The 13,784-nt window shown below is 31.0% G+C and overlaps 1 protein-coding gene across 4 annotated transcripts in view; it reads left to right on the top strand.

The window, feature by feature from the left end:
• FSTL5 (follistatin like 5) overlaps window positions 1-13,784 on the top strand; it is a 567,145-nt gene that overhangs the window by 298,836 nt on the left and 254,525 nt on the right. For all 4 annotated transcript variants that reach the window (XM_011363692.1, XM_011363689.1, XM_011363693.1 and 1 more), the window contains one exon: window positions 8,561-8,681. In XM_011363692.1, coding sequence (XP_011361994.1) covers window positions 8,561-8,681 — 121 coding nt within the window. The remainder of the gene's footprint in view (window positions 1-8,560; window positions 8,682-13,784) is intronic.

The raw sequence follows: 13,784 nt of genomic DNA, 5'->3' as shown, positions 1-13,784 counted from the left end.
CAAATATATATTTTTTATTTTGAGATAATATATAATACTAAAATATCTCTATATATCAAATAATCAAATACCTAGTTTAATGAAGTTTTTCTTGCTCACAAAATTAAGTTATAAGAAATAAGGAAAGCAATGTTCGGAAAGAGATGCATACATATGTTATGAAAAAATATATAAATTAATTGACTATTTTACTATTTTTATATTACTATAATCCAGGTATCTTTTGTCCCCTTTTCACTTCTCTTTGAGCAGCCCCCCCCCACACACACACAGACACATATTCATCTTCAGAAAGCAATGTATATTTGATTGAAGATGTTAAAGATGTGTAAGGGAGATAGAGGATGAGTTTACAGCGTATTTTGCATAAATCACAAATCGAAATCCAGTTTAAATGAAGCACCTCTTACACTTTTTCCTTCTTTCTGCATTTTTCCTTCTGTGGCCTGCATTTCTCATCCCAAGTTTATCTCTCAACTTTAATTCCTCAGTTTTCTTGGGGCTCCAAATTCCTTATTATAAAAAAACAATATGGTTCTACTTTAGATTTTTCTCCTAAATTTGTATAACCAAATACATCACATTTCATAGTTGCCAACATTTACCCTTTAAAAAACTAATAGCAAGTTATAAAATATAACAACACCAATATCAAAAATTAATATATATCACATTTTTCCCTGGAAGAAACATACCTTCAGTCCTAGAGACTAGCAGAAATTCTTGGCCTCTGTCTTCTGCCATATATTTAACACCCTCAGAAACAGACAAAATCCTCTATCTCTCACTTTCCTCCAGTGTGTATCAGGTCTGCTTTTACCCTGTGGCTGAGAATTTCTGCTTCCCGAAAGGATATGGAGTTGGCTGGGAGGGTAGAGTGGGATAGCTATCTTTTTTTTTTTTTTTTTTACAGAAATAGAACAGATTTTTACTGTCCCCTCTTCCATGTAAGTGTCTTAATTACTATATGACAAGGGTAAGAATTCAATCACATTTAACATTTTTTTGTGCACTTTTGTTTTTAATGTCTATCCTCTCTTTACTGAAAATGGGTGGATGGACATTTTCTTTATCTAGTTTTAGGTGGTCCTATATCTTTTCCTGAATCTGTGCCATATTGCCTAGATTCTACTCAAAACAAAGATATAGATCTGAATGGTCTCTGCTAGTAAACAACTCTGTATATAAAAGGCAAAACCAAATGTTCTAGCTTTTTCTGATGAGGTGTGAAGACTTGCTTGTCTGGTATTCTGCTTTAGTTCTACTCTAAATCCAAATAGGTATCTGAGGTTTATTTCCATTATTTGGATTTCTCTCTTCCCTCTCTTAGGCTGTCTTCAACAGCAAGAATTCAGGCTCTTGTTGGGTCCACTGTGAAATCTGAGTTTTAATAATGCTTGCTTGCTTCAGTAGAAATTGTTCTGGTAGCAATATGCTCCAAATTGGCTGACTTTTTCAATGATGTCTCATAAAATAATAACTCTCTGAAAACGTCTCAACAAGCATGTAAAGGATAATCTTCCTTTGAAGTATAGTCACAAACTTGACCGGGGCATTCTGCTATCTCTGCTAAGTGTTCTATATATGACCAGTGTGATTAAGCACTCAACTCCATAATAGCACATATGTGGTCTTAAGAACATGTAATATTTCTAAAACTGACCTGAATACATAATGCCTGAAATCAAGATTTCAGGATGACTTGACCTAAGGTATAAAAATCTTCCTTTTGGCAGGCTGACATATAGAAAACAATCATTGGAAGAGATACAGTTAATGATCGTTTGTTATGAAAAGGAGCATAGAAGTCATTTATTGACATGGATATTGAAGTCACTAGGAATATTGAAAAGTAAATAAGGTGGACAGAAATATTGGGAATCAGGAGCCTTCTCCACTCATGAATTATGGGGTGAAAATAGGAGAGAATCATATAGCTGAATGGCTTGAAATTCAAAAAGTAGATTCTGTCTATCAATCTATGTATGTATGTATGTATGTATGCATCTCTCTCTCTCTCTCTCTCTCTCTCTATATATATATATATATATACATATATACACACACACACATATATATTTATCTACCTATCTATCTGTCATCTATCATCTATCACCTAATCTATCTATTATGTATGTATGTATGTATGTATGTATGTATCATCTATCTATGTATCTATCTATGTATCTATCTATATATCACCTATCTATCTATCATCTGTCTGGCAAAGACTGATTTGGGAAGAGGAAATAATCTAAATGAGCCAATGGGGAACCATTTATTATTTACTATCTTTTTTGCACTGAGATAGAATTGGTCTGAGAGTAATTATCCTCCAATTGTTAAAATTATTGGACAAATGGTTTTCTTAAGGGGCAGTCAGAATTTTCTAGTTAATATGATGAAGAACATGTTATTATAAGAAATAAAAGGCAAAAGAGAATTTTCTGATCAGAGAGGAAGATTCCCAGAGGGCACTTTGAGAGGTTTGAGTTGGACAGAAATAGAAATTGGGTCAGATTGGAAAATGTTCACAGCAATATGGGAAGATTGAATTTATGGAATCTCGGAGGTGAACCAGTGTGTGAAAGCACAAAAGAATTTGTCCAGATTGTCTATTGGAGGAGAATGGACAATTCTCTATTTCTTGCATTATGGTCCTATATATTTGATATTCATGGTAAGATGAGGTGATACACAGGCAGACATCACTCACTGCAATGATACCCTTGAGTTCGTTAGCATTGTTAAAAGATAAGCTGGGGCATGTTAAAATTTTAAGAGTTTATTTGAGCAAAGATAATTTTGAAATGGGTAGCCAAACTAGAAGAGGTTAGAAGCACTTCACAGAGGGGAACTGGGGAAAATCTTTTATACAGAAAAAGTGAAAGCAAACTAAGGAAATTATTGATTGGCTATAGGTTAAAACCAAATGGTTGTGATGGGTTGTCCTTGGGTTTCAATTCAGTAACCTTGAGACACTTATAAGCTTAGATTCTTGTTTGCTTATGTAGGCACCATTGCATTAGAGCCACCTGAGTCTAACAGTCACCTTGTTTAATTAATTTACAGGCAGCGGATATAGGATTCTTGAGGTGAAATGGTATTAGCAGCTTGGAAAATCTGTTCCTTAGGTCTCTCCCCATTTCATTAAATAACCACCGGTGGAATTTAAGTAAGCAAGTCATTCTCTTGCGATTCTGAGTTTAAATAAGCAGCTGTATTGAGTGTATTGATTTAGCTTTTTCTTCATTTAGATTTTTGTCATCTTAATAAGCTGATTCACATTAGGAATTCATATGAGAATGAAATATTTCCCTAATGGGCACACATGCCAACTCTTTATTAAAATAATAAAAAGAACTACTTGTTCACAGGATTTAGATAATTATGTTATACATATTTGACTTAAAAAGCTATTTGCTCAATGACTACCATATGTGAATACATTTACGAAATTAAATAAAAAGTAGGAATAAATAAGACTCGATATTTTTAAGCTTACAGTCTGGTCATGGCATTGGCATTTTTACAACCTCTGTACATAACAGTTTTAGTAAAAATTATTAGAAATGTTACATAGTAAATGAATCCTTAATAATTTTGAGTTGATAAAGCCTATAAGAATTTTAATGATTTTAAAAAGGTTCTGATGTCTAGTAAGCATTTTTGTTTAGTATGAGATCTGTAAGAATTATTTTGTCTCATAGATAAAAAGCAATTTCAATGAGGACAAATTAAATACAAATAAGTAAGCACTTGATGGATTGAGAAAAATGGTTAGTGAAGACTACCAGGAAATGCCACGTTAATTAATCCTATTTAACACTTTAAAAGCTTATAAACCTATCAAGTATTCAAAAAAGGCAGCAGAAACCAAGTGTTTGACTTCGAATAGCACTGGCAATGCTAGTTTATAGATTTCAGTACTACTGGGAATTTCCCTTCAAGTACTAAAGATTTCAGAATAATAATAACAACAATTAGCACTTAGAGAAAGGTAGAGTCTGTAATGGTTTAAGCGCAGCTAGGGACTATGATTAAAAAACAGTACTTGCAATTTTATCTGGAAACATCAGTAACTAGTTTCAGATTTTTTAAAAAATGTTTAGTATATACACAAGACAAGTGGAAAATTAAAATTTAGTTTTTAAAAATGTTAAACATATTATTTGTAGCATCTTTCCTTGAAAATGGCAAGGTACATGTGAAAGTTTGACATGCATGTTCAGGGAACCTCTGTGAGCTACACAGAATGCTTTACAAATAAAATACTTTTCTTCCCACCAGAAGTTAATATGTTATCTCTTCCGCTGGTCTTCTAAAAGAGTTAAATGTTGGCCTTATTTTATATTTTTAACATTTTCTAATCTGTTAGGCATTTTAGGAAACCTAAAAGAAAACTTAGAAAATTTAATTATTTTTATTTAATCTTTTTAATATACCTCTTGCAAGATAGCATCAGTTATATATGATAAAATAATTATAGCTATAATATTAATCGTATACTCTGTACTTTCACCTTATTTATTTTTAGAGCACTGCTACAATCTGTAATCATCTTATTTATTTAATTTTTTATTACACCTTCCCACTGATCCTCTCTAGAATATTAACTCCATGGAGGCAGAGGAAGGCAGAGGAGGAGAAAGGAAGAAAGTAGATGAGAAAAGTGTTCAAAGTTGTAGAAGAGCTAACCCATCCTGAGATTGTGGGAGAATCTTAAAGCTAACATCTGGAGATGGGTATTCCTACCAAGGGAGTATTTTTTTTTTTTCCTGACTCTTATGCTTTGCTGTAATCTACATATTTTCCAAGTAGAGAAGTGAATATATCTGACTCCTCAACTTCACAAACATGATTGACTTTCTTTAAAATAGAGAAATACTGAGCTCTCATTCCACTAAGACTATTGTGACATTGACATGGTCATAATTAGCTTGAGAAAAACAGTTTGAAAAAGATGATAAAGAGATCAGATAACTTGAATATGAGTGGTTATCTGTCCATGAATTCACAGTTGCCATTCTCTCCTGTCTCCACCAAGGAGAGCATAGAAAAAAAACATAAGACAGGCATATTCCACTCTTCTGTTCTCCTATCCCACCAGAGCCATAGTCTCATCAATAAGACCTGCCTTGAGATCATCAAAATCAATGTCATGTATGTTACACATTTTATGAGTCAATATAATAATCTTGGATTTCCAAGTCATGCCATATCTCCAGAAATCTAGTACCCATCATCTCTATATCAGGGAGACAATCTTCTACGATGACCTCTGATACTCTTTTCCCTTGCTAGTTTTATTTATTTTGAGATAACTTATTATCTGATATACTCTTTGTTTACCTTGCATATTTCTATGCTTCCCTTTCACTAGAATGTAAATTCCACATGGGAGGGATTTTAGTATGTCTTCCTATCAGTTGTTTTCTAAATCTAATCTGGCATACACTTTGTTTAACTTGTATTTTTCTTTGCTTCCCTTTCACTAGAATGTAAATTCCACATGGAAGGGATTTTTGTATGTCTTTCTGTTGGCCATTTTCTGAACCTAGGACAGTGCCTGACACATAGTAGACTGTCAAAAATGATTTGTAGAATGGAATTTGAATGGTTGAGAGACAATGATAAATAAAATATTTTACTTTGGGGAGAGACTTTCTGCTTATTTTCATTTTAATTTTCAATTTTGGAACAAAAAAGAATATAGTACCAAATATTGAATCACCTCTGAGTTATTACAATTCTATGTGCAACTGTGACAGTTCTATTACATTTACGTTAAGTGTACCTTCTCTTGGATGCTGTGTGTCTGAGGTCCCTTGATCACATACATTCTCTCGATATTTGTATCTTGTCACACTGACTCTAACCTCAATGGAGCCTAAGATTCATGTTATTTGATCTCTAATCAAGAAAAAAATTTTATTTTTTGTAGTCTTAGCAAGTTCACCAAAACGCAGGTAAGTTTGGGAAACATCCTCAATACCCTATGATAGAAAACATGAGAATATGGGTGGCATCCTCGACTAAAGTTTCATCATATATACTTCAATGACAATATATTCAGTGACTCTGGTCCTATCATGGATCACTAGTTCAGAAGTAACATGTGTGTTATGAGGAGCCTAAGGGGGAAGTTTTCGAAACCAGTGCCAGACAGAAAATAAAAGAAGGTCAGTTAACTTTCAAAGCCCTACAAGTTTGTATCCCCTGGGCCAAAAAAATGCTTAATGTAGCACAATGCACTGGGGAGGGAAATCTACTTATATTTTCTATCATACTTTCTTCTCAACAGTCAAACATATCACTTTAAGGCTATCAAAACTCTATGTATCTAAAGAAATTATTCCATACTGTTGCAAGTTCATAGGAAAGTACTTCCCTGATTTGGAACACCCTGGACTATGCCAGATTCCCATCAGGAAACTTACAGAAGGAAAAAAGTTACAAGGAAGTATGTTTTAAGTAGCCTATTTCATTGATCAAAAATGGAATAAATGAGGAAAACATATATTTAGCATATTAATGAATGAGAGAGTGAACTGCTTCTCTTCTGTACACAGACATGGCATAGTACAGATGAACAAGGTTTTCTTTAGAAAGGTCACTAACGAGACCATGAGCTTTTCTAAGGCACTCTCATTAAAAATGCATGCCTAGCTTAATTTCTGTAATCATGATAACTCAAGATCAAGCTGTCTTATGCCACAGTCAACATTTAGGAAAAAGGTAGAAGTTTGTTCTCTTGGTCTAATGCATGATTTAATTTGAGTAAAATATTAGAACAGAAATAAATATGAGAAATAGATGAAAGCTTTCCCCCCAACTTTCTCTTTTATCTTCATCTCATTATAAAAAGGTATAAGAATAAATGCCACTAAAAGTATTATTAAAATAACTGACGAAAAGCTGGTGTCACTACATCCCCAAATTACCATAATGATAGCATTACAGATCTTTGGGAAGAGCATAGCAAGGTAAGATCAAATACATCATCTCCCCTCTGACCCAAGAAAAGTCATTTTCCATGATCTAACACATAACAGATGGAGGATGACTGAGAGCTCTGTTGCTTTCTAAGCAAAAAAGCAATATATGTTTTCCCATTAGGCTTATAGTAGAGATGGCTTCAGCCATTAGGTGGCTTTGTTAATCCCTCCAACTGGACTGTCCCCAAGTGTACCTCTTAATACTCACTATCAACAATATCTATTTATATGGTCAAGTTAAAGCAGATAAATATTTCTGACATTTTTCTCCTCTAAGGCAGAAAATATCACCTTAACAAATTAAATTTGAATACAATATAAAAGAACAGAGAACCCATTATATTGTAGAAGTTATATTTAGCAGTGAATTATTTGAATAAGAAACACGTTATACAAAAAAGCCATTATTTTTAACTTTAAGTTATTACTTTTGAGTGTTTTATGTTGTCTTGTACGTGTCTATATGTGTATGTGTGCATGTTCATGTGTGTGTGTGTGTTTGTATAACGTCTTCAAAACAACTGTGAGGAATAGATATTATTATCTTCAATTTCTGATGGAGAAAAGGTTAAGTAATTTGCCAGAAATCATAGAGCTATTAAGTGGTTTTGGCAGGACCTGAACCCAGAGCTGGCTGACTTTATAGCCTATGTTTTCTGATTACACTGCTCAACCTCTTAAAAAATACACTTTGAAGCACAGCTCCAAGCAGTGCAAACTACTGAGTCTGTATGTGGGAGAACATGAAAGACCATGGAGCAGATATACAGCTCCCCAGAATGGATGAGAATGTTTGAAAAATCTTGGGGAGCTCTTTTATATGACAGGCAATAGTCAAATGCAGTAGAGTATATAAAAAACCTACAGCCTCTGTCCATAGGACAGAGCACAGAGTAGAAAAGCACTTTGATGATTTTCCTCACCCACGCTTGGATAAATTTTCATCATCAATCGGTGCATTAATTCTATCTGGCTGCTGGAAACAGTCATTTGCTTAATAGCTCCTTTGTGACCAAGGGAGTTAATGCATAATCCCAAATGGCTTCGCTTCCAGCTGGGGAGGAGTTTAGACAGAGGAGAAAAAAAGTCTAACTTCATTTTTCTCAAATAATACAAGAACGAAAGTTGGAACAAACTACCTCACTAGTTTTGTTGGAAAAGAGCCCTGTTTTATTTTGTCATAGGTCACGGAGACATAAGAGGCAATTTTCATGTGGAGGTATTTCCTTGAGTCAGTATAAATGTAGCAAAGAAAATGAGTGAAATACAAAATAAAAGGTTAATATTTATATTTTCTGTGTCATGGAAGATTTCTGTATTCAAAAGTTTAGACTAAACTCTAAGTAGCCGTCTTTATAACTTTATATCTTCGAAACTGTTACAAATAATTATCTAGTAACTGAAAACCAAATTTTTCACAAGATTCAGTTCTTTTCTGACCTGCACACTTAAAATAATCTATTAAATGATTATTACATATAATTAATTATAGTATAGAAATGTAATTTCTATATAAATGTAAAGACACAGTTGTAATTATATGGTTATAATTTTCTTGTCAGGTGATAAAACAGGAAGAACTTGGCAAGGATCTTTCAGATTGTACTTTGTATGATCTACTGAAATATGATGATTTTAACTCTGACAAGCACCTGGCTCTTGAAGAATTTTATAGAACATTTCGTGAGTATGATTCATTCCCTAATTCCTGTTGTTGTTGTTTTTTTTTCCCCTATTATCTTTACACAATATGGTATGTTTGCTTGATCTCAGAATATAAGCTGTTTTTTTTTTTAAGAGAAGTCATATAATTGAGATAATTAAGTGTCTGGGTATATTGAAACTAGACTAAGAAAAATGATAGAGAGAGGCCAAATGTTAAAATGACTGAATCTACATGAAGGTTTTACTGGAACTTATAATAATATTTATATAGCTTTTTTGTGTTTTAATATTCTCAAAATAAACATTCAATGGAAAAATTTAAAAAATGAAGAAACTAGGGGATTTACTGGTTCTGAAATGAAGAGATGGAAATATTTGGTAACCCAGATTCTAGTTTAAGATATTAATTCCACAATGCTGCTTTCAAAGTTGTTTAGAGCAGGAACAGCACTTGACCAATTGTCACCAAGTATCAAAAACAATTTGATTATTTACAAAGTGACTTTATTTTTACTTTATTGAGAAGCTAAATTACAATAACAGGAGTATGCATATATTTTAATAAGAATTGGCATAATAATAGAAAATTATACTTATGTTAATTTAGAATAATATATATGTTTAAATTGCATAAATATTTCTTAAAATAGACTATTTGTGCTTTATAAAACAGTTATAAGGATGATTTGGTTAAAAATATTCTACCGTTATTCTTTTATTCTTTTGAAAATAATTCAGAGATAAGACTAAGAGACAAAAACTAGAAAAGAAAGGTTTAGGAGCTGTTTGCCAGAAAAAGAAAAAAAAAATAAATTAACTGGTGACATTTGAGAATAACCGAAGAACCAAAGAATCATTTTAGCAAATGAATCCAAAACTTTATGTACATACATATACATTATATATTTTATATGTATACATATATCCAACCTGCTATACATACACATGCATTACATATTGCTTTTCAAATATATATATATTTATCATATGTATGTATGTGTGTGTATATATATATACACATATACATATATTTATTTTAAAGAGCAGAATATAGGATTTGTATTTGTTATAAAAAGATTTTTTTTTTTGAACTATGTCTCGGCCATCTATTAGCAGTCTGATATTGGAGACATTATTGAAATCTCTGAAAATTTATATAAATAATTGTACTTATCACATGATAACTTTATATTAAAACATTGAATTATATTTTATGTAATACTTGATACAAGCAAATTAATATATGTGAAATAGTAGCACATTAAAAATTATAAGGAAAAATTTCAGTGTGTTCTTCAGATTTAATTAAAATGCATTTTCACTTTAAATGACAAGGCAGAATACAGGGTGAGATGAGTCAGTAAACAGTTATCCTTTAAAATTGTTTGCAAGGTTAGACTGTTTTTCAAAGATACCAAGAAAGTAGCATTATTATTCTACGTTTTATAAAGAAACTGAAATACAAAGAAGTTAAGACTTAAGTGGCTGAGTTTATAATCAAACATGAGAAATAGAGACTCATAGAAACTGGAGGGTGGGTTAGTGGTTAGCAGAGGGAAGGGGGGAATGGGTGAGGTACATTGGGGTAAAAGAAGTCAGATATTTGGTGACGGAAGGAAACATGACTTTGGACGTGAACACACAATGCCATGTACCTATGACATTCTGTTTAATTGTACACTTAAAACTTATTTAATTTTATTGATCAATGTTGCCTCAATAATTTTTAATAAAAAAATTAAAAATAAACTAAAAAAACCTATGTCAAACTAATTATAAAGTCTGAGTGTTTTTCACTAAACTTCACTATGTAGTAAATATTGTTTTCTGTGCTCAGGATGACAGAGAGAAGATATTATGGTTTATGAGGGAAGAAATTATTTATATTACATTATATTTAATACAATCATACAAAATAGAAAGGGATAAATGTTATAGAGAGGCTTATATAAGATATTAAGTGAATTGAGAATATAATCTCCAACTTTGAGAATAAAGGAGATTTTATGAAGATGGTAGCAATTGAATTAATCTTCAGGCTGAGTAGATTTGGACTTATGAGATGAGAAATGAGAGATGGACAAAAAGAATAGCATAAATAAAAACTGAAGTGCATGACATACTGGTGTATTCAGAGAAACTAGTCTACCTGCAAGATGCCCCAGGTCTGAAATTCTATAAAAATATATCAATTATTATTACCATTTTACCAACTTTTTAAAAAATCAGTCTATCTACCAACTCTTATCCCCCAGTCCCATACTGTGAGAATGCATGGATTTGACTAAATAATAGTAGTTGACATATGTAGCAATAGCAGAAAATATTTTTAATGGTATATCATTGATCGAACATCAGTAAGAATTAAATGGATAGGGTTTTTTATTCAAAATATAATTATTGTTTATGGTATAATAATGAAGCTGGAAACTAAAAAAAATGAAAATAAGTAAATAATATGTTATTTTTATGAAAACACAGCAAAGTCTGAATAATGATCTCTGGTAATAGCAGTAGATAAGAATATTGCACAAAATACTGCTACATGCACTTATCACGAGGAAAAATACTATTTTGGGCGATATTTTTGATGTTGCTGAAGAAGGCAAGGTATTCAGTATATTGTTCTGATAAATAAAATTCTGCAATTTAGAAATCTGAATCGTCAATAAAAATGTTCAATAAATAGTAAAACATTGACTATAAAGGAACTAGATTGTATTAGGACCTATGAAATTTGGATAAAAGACAGTGTGTGGGGTTTTGTTAGCTATTGGAAGATAATATGGTAACAATTTTATGGAAATTATTTATATAGTAAATGCAATGAATTTAATAAATATTGTAATGATTCTGCCATTAGGGCAAAATTATACATTACACGAAAAGTCTACTTTGTTAATATTCTGAGTCATAAAGATATTAGGTAATGAAAGCTCTTGCAATCAACAATGATATTATAAGCTGCCTTTTTTTTGATAATCACAAAACTATCTCTTTAACTATGAAAAATGATGTTAACCTAATCATTTAGAGAAGATAATGTTTTTATAAGTAATGCTGGAAACATATAGCATATTTTAATATTCCTGTGGTCTCACCAAGCAGTTTTCTGGAAGGTGTTATATTTTCAGTGCTACAACCTTGTGTAAACAGATCATCAAGCTATATATAATGACCCTTCAGAGATAGCAATACTAACTTATACGGATTGTGTCTGCATTAGCAAGAAGATATTTTTACTTAAATGTGAATAGAAAACATATCTATTGCTTTCTCTCTATCTACTATAATACTTTACAACTAAACCTAGATTTTGTGAAGTTTAGTGACAGGCTTTGTATAATGACATGATTTTACAAAGTCACTCTATCATAAAATACTAAGGTAGTATCATGAATAAAAATATATAACAATAATGAGAAAACAATCTTTTCAAAAATTATGTAGTAAGTACCTATGTGTATGGAATGTTGTGATCGCTAAAATGACTTGAAAAGATGAGATTTCTTTCCCTTAAGAATATATACTCTCAGTGATAAAAATGACAGATATAGTAAGGGTAAAAAGTAATCATTTTTTACATCCAGAATGCATTACCTCTGATAGTTCACAAAAAGAAAGCCCAGAAAACTACAAAGTCCCTAAATGAATATCTGGAAGAATACAGTAAGGCTGGAGTTGCGAAACTTATCTTGATCCATTATTTACTGGTATATACAATGATAGATAGATTTCTTGACTTGCAGTTTATTATTTTTTCTGCTATGGTATAAAATGGAAAAAAGTAAAGCCTAATTTGCAAACAGGAAAAAATTAATAGCAAAACAGCACACCATCAACTGTTAATTATATTATTATGGTGTTATTACAGTAGTTATAATGTTTTCTACAAAATAGAAAATGCCTTTTTTTCTGGATAACATGAATTATTTTTATATATTCTAATAGGCATAAGATGGTATTCTTAATTTTTCTTCAGAATTTTTGTTATTATTAAAAACTTTTTGGTTTTACCAAAGCTATTTAAAATAAATTCTTAGTGTGAGCATCAAATATTCTTTATCATCCATTGTTTGATGAAAACACATGGAAATCTATTTAATGGGATTCAATAAATTTAAATTGAAATCAAAGACATAGTTTTAAAAACTTAGAGGAAATTGTAAGTCTTCTGGTAAGTTTATGGATACTCCTCACCCTGGCATTTTATTGTCTTAAATAGTTTTAGTGAAGTATATAGATTTTTTTTTACATAATTAAAGAAGATTAATAGTTTCATTATTAACTTATAAAGATTCAATGTTTTATTTTCTTCTGACTCAAAATTAAATTAAAATTTTGATTCAGTTTTATTTGCATGGGATACTATATATTTGCTTTAAATCTGTTGGTAAATGCAAGTGATTTGCCAACAGACAAGATGTCAATATGTGAATTGAGGCACTTGATTTCAGACATGATGTTCAAATAGATGTTTATATTTATTTCTTTTTACAGTCAAGTTCTATTAATATGACAATGTGCTATTATATGATTACTGATTTTAGGAACTTTTTTTCATTTGGAATTTCTAGACAACTAAATTAACTACCCAAAGAAAGGGTATTTGTTTTGAAAATGCTTTCTATGTACCTTATTTCTGTAGTTAAATTATAAATTGCTTTCACTTTGATACTAAACTTTAATGTTATATGAAATGAGGAGTTTGTATAATTTTGATAGATTCTTGAAAGTTGAATACACTGATATGAATTGCAGTCCATAGTTCTAATGTCACACTTAAATAAATTTCTATCAATTCGAAATGATCTTTATGTGTAAAAAGAACCAAAGAAAGATGTTTCTCCTAAGCATAAAAATAATTAGGTTTGTGCAAGAATAATGTAACAACTGTGAACATTTATATTGAAACTAATTTATTTTTTTAAAAAATAGGTAATAGGATTCTAAAATTTGGAAATATTAAAACCTTGAGAAAGTTATTTTAAATCACCTAAGTATTCATGATTATATTCAAATTCCATCTCTCTTTATGTGAAACACATCTTAATGGAATATAGATTTGATAATGACAGTATAAGAAAAAAGAAAATTAATTTTTCTAGGAAATCACAGTTG

Source organism: Pteropus vampyrus, unplaced genomic scaffold (assembly GCF_000151845.1).
Source record: "Pteropus vampyrus isolate Shadow unplaced genomic scaffold, Pvam_2.0 Scaffold88, whole genome shotgun sequence".
NCBI classification, from domain to species: Eukaryota; Metazoa; Chordata; class Mammalia; order Chiroptera; family Pteropodidae; genus Pteropus; species Pteropus vampyrus.
The sequence above is the reverse complement of the archived record's forward strand: the minus strand, read 5'-3'. Positions and strand labels throughout refer to the sequence as shown.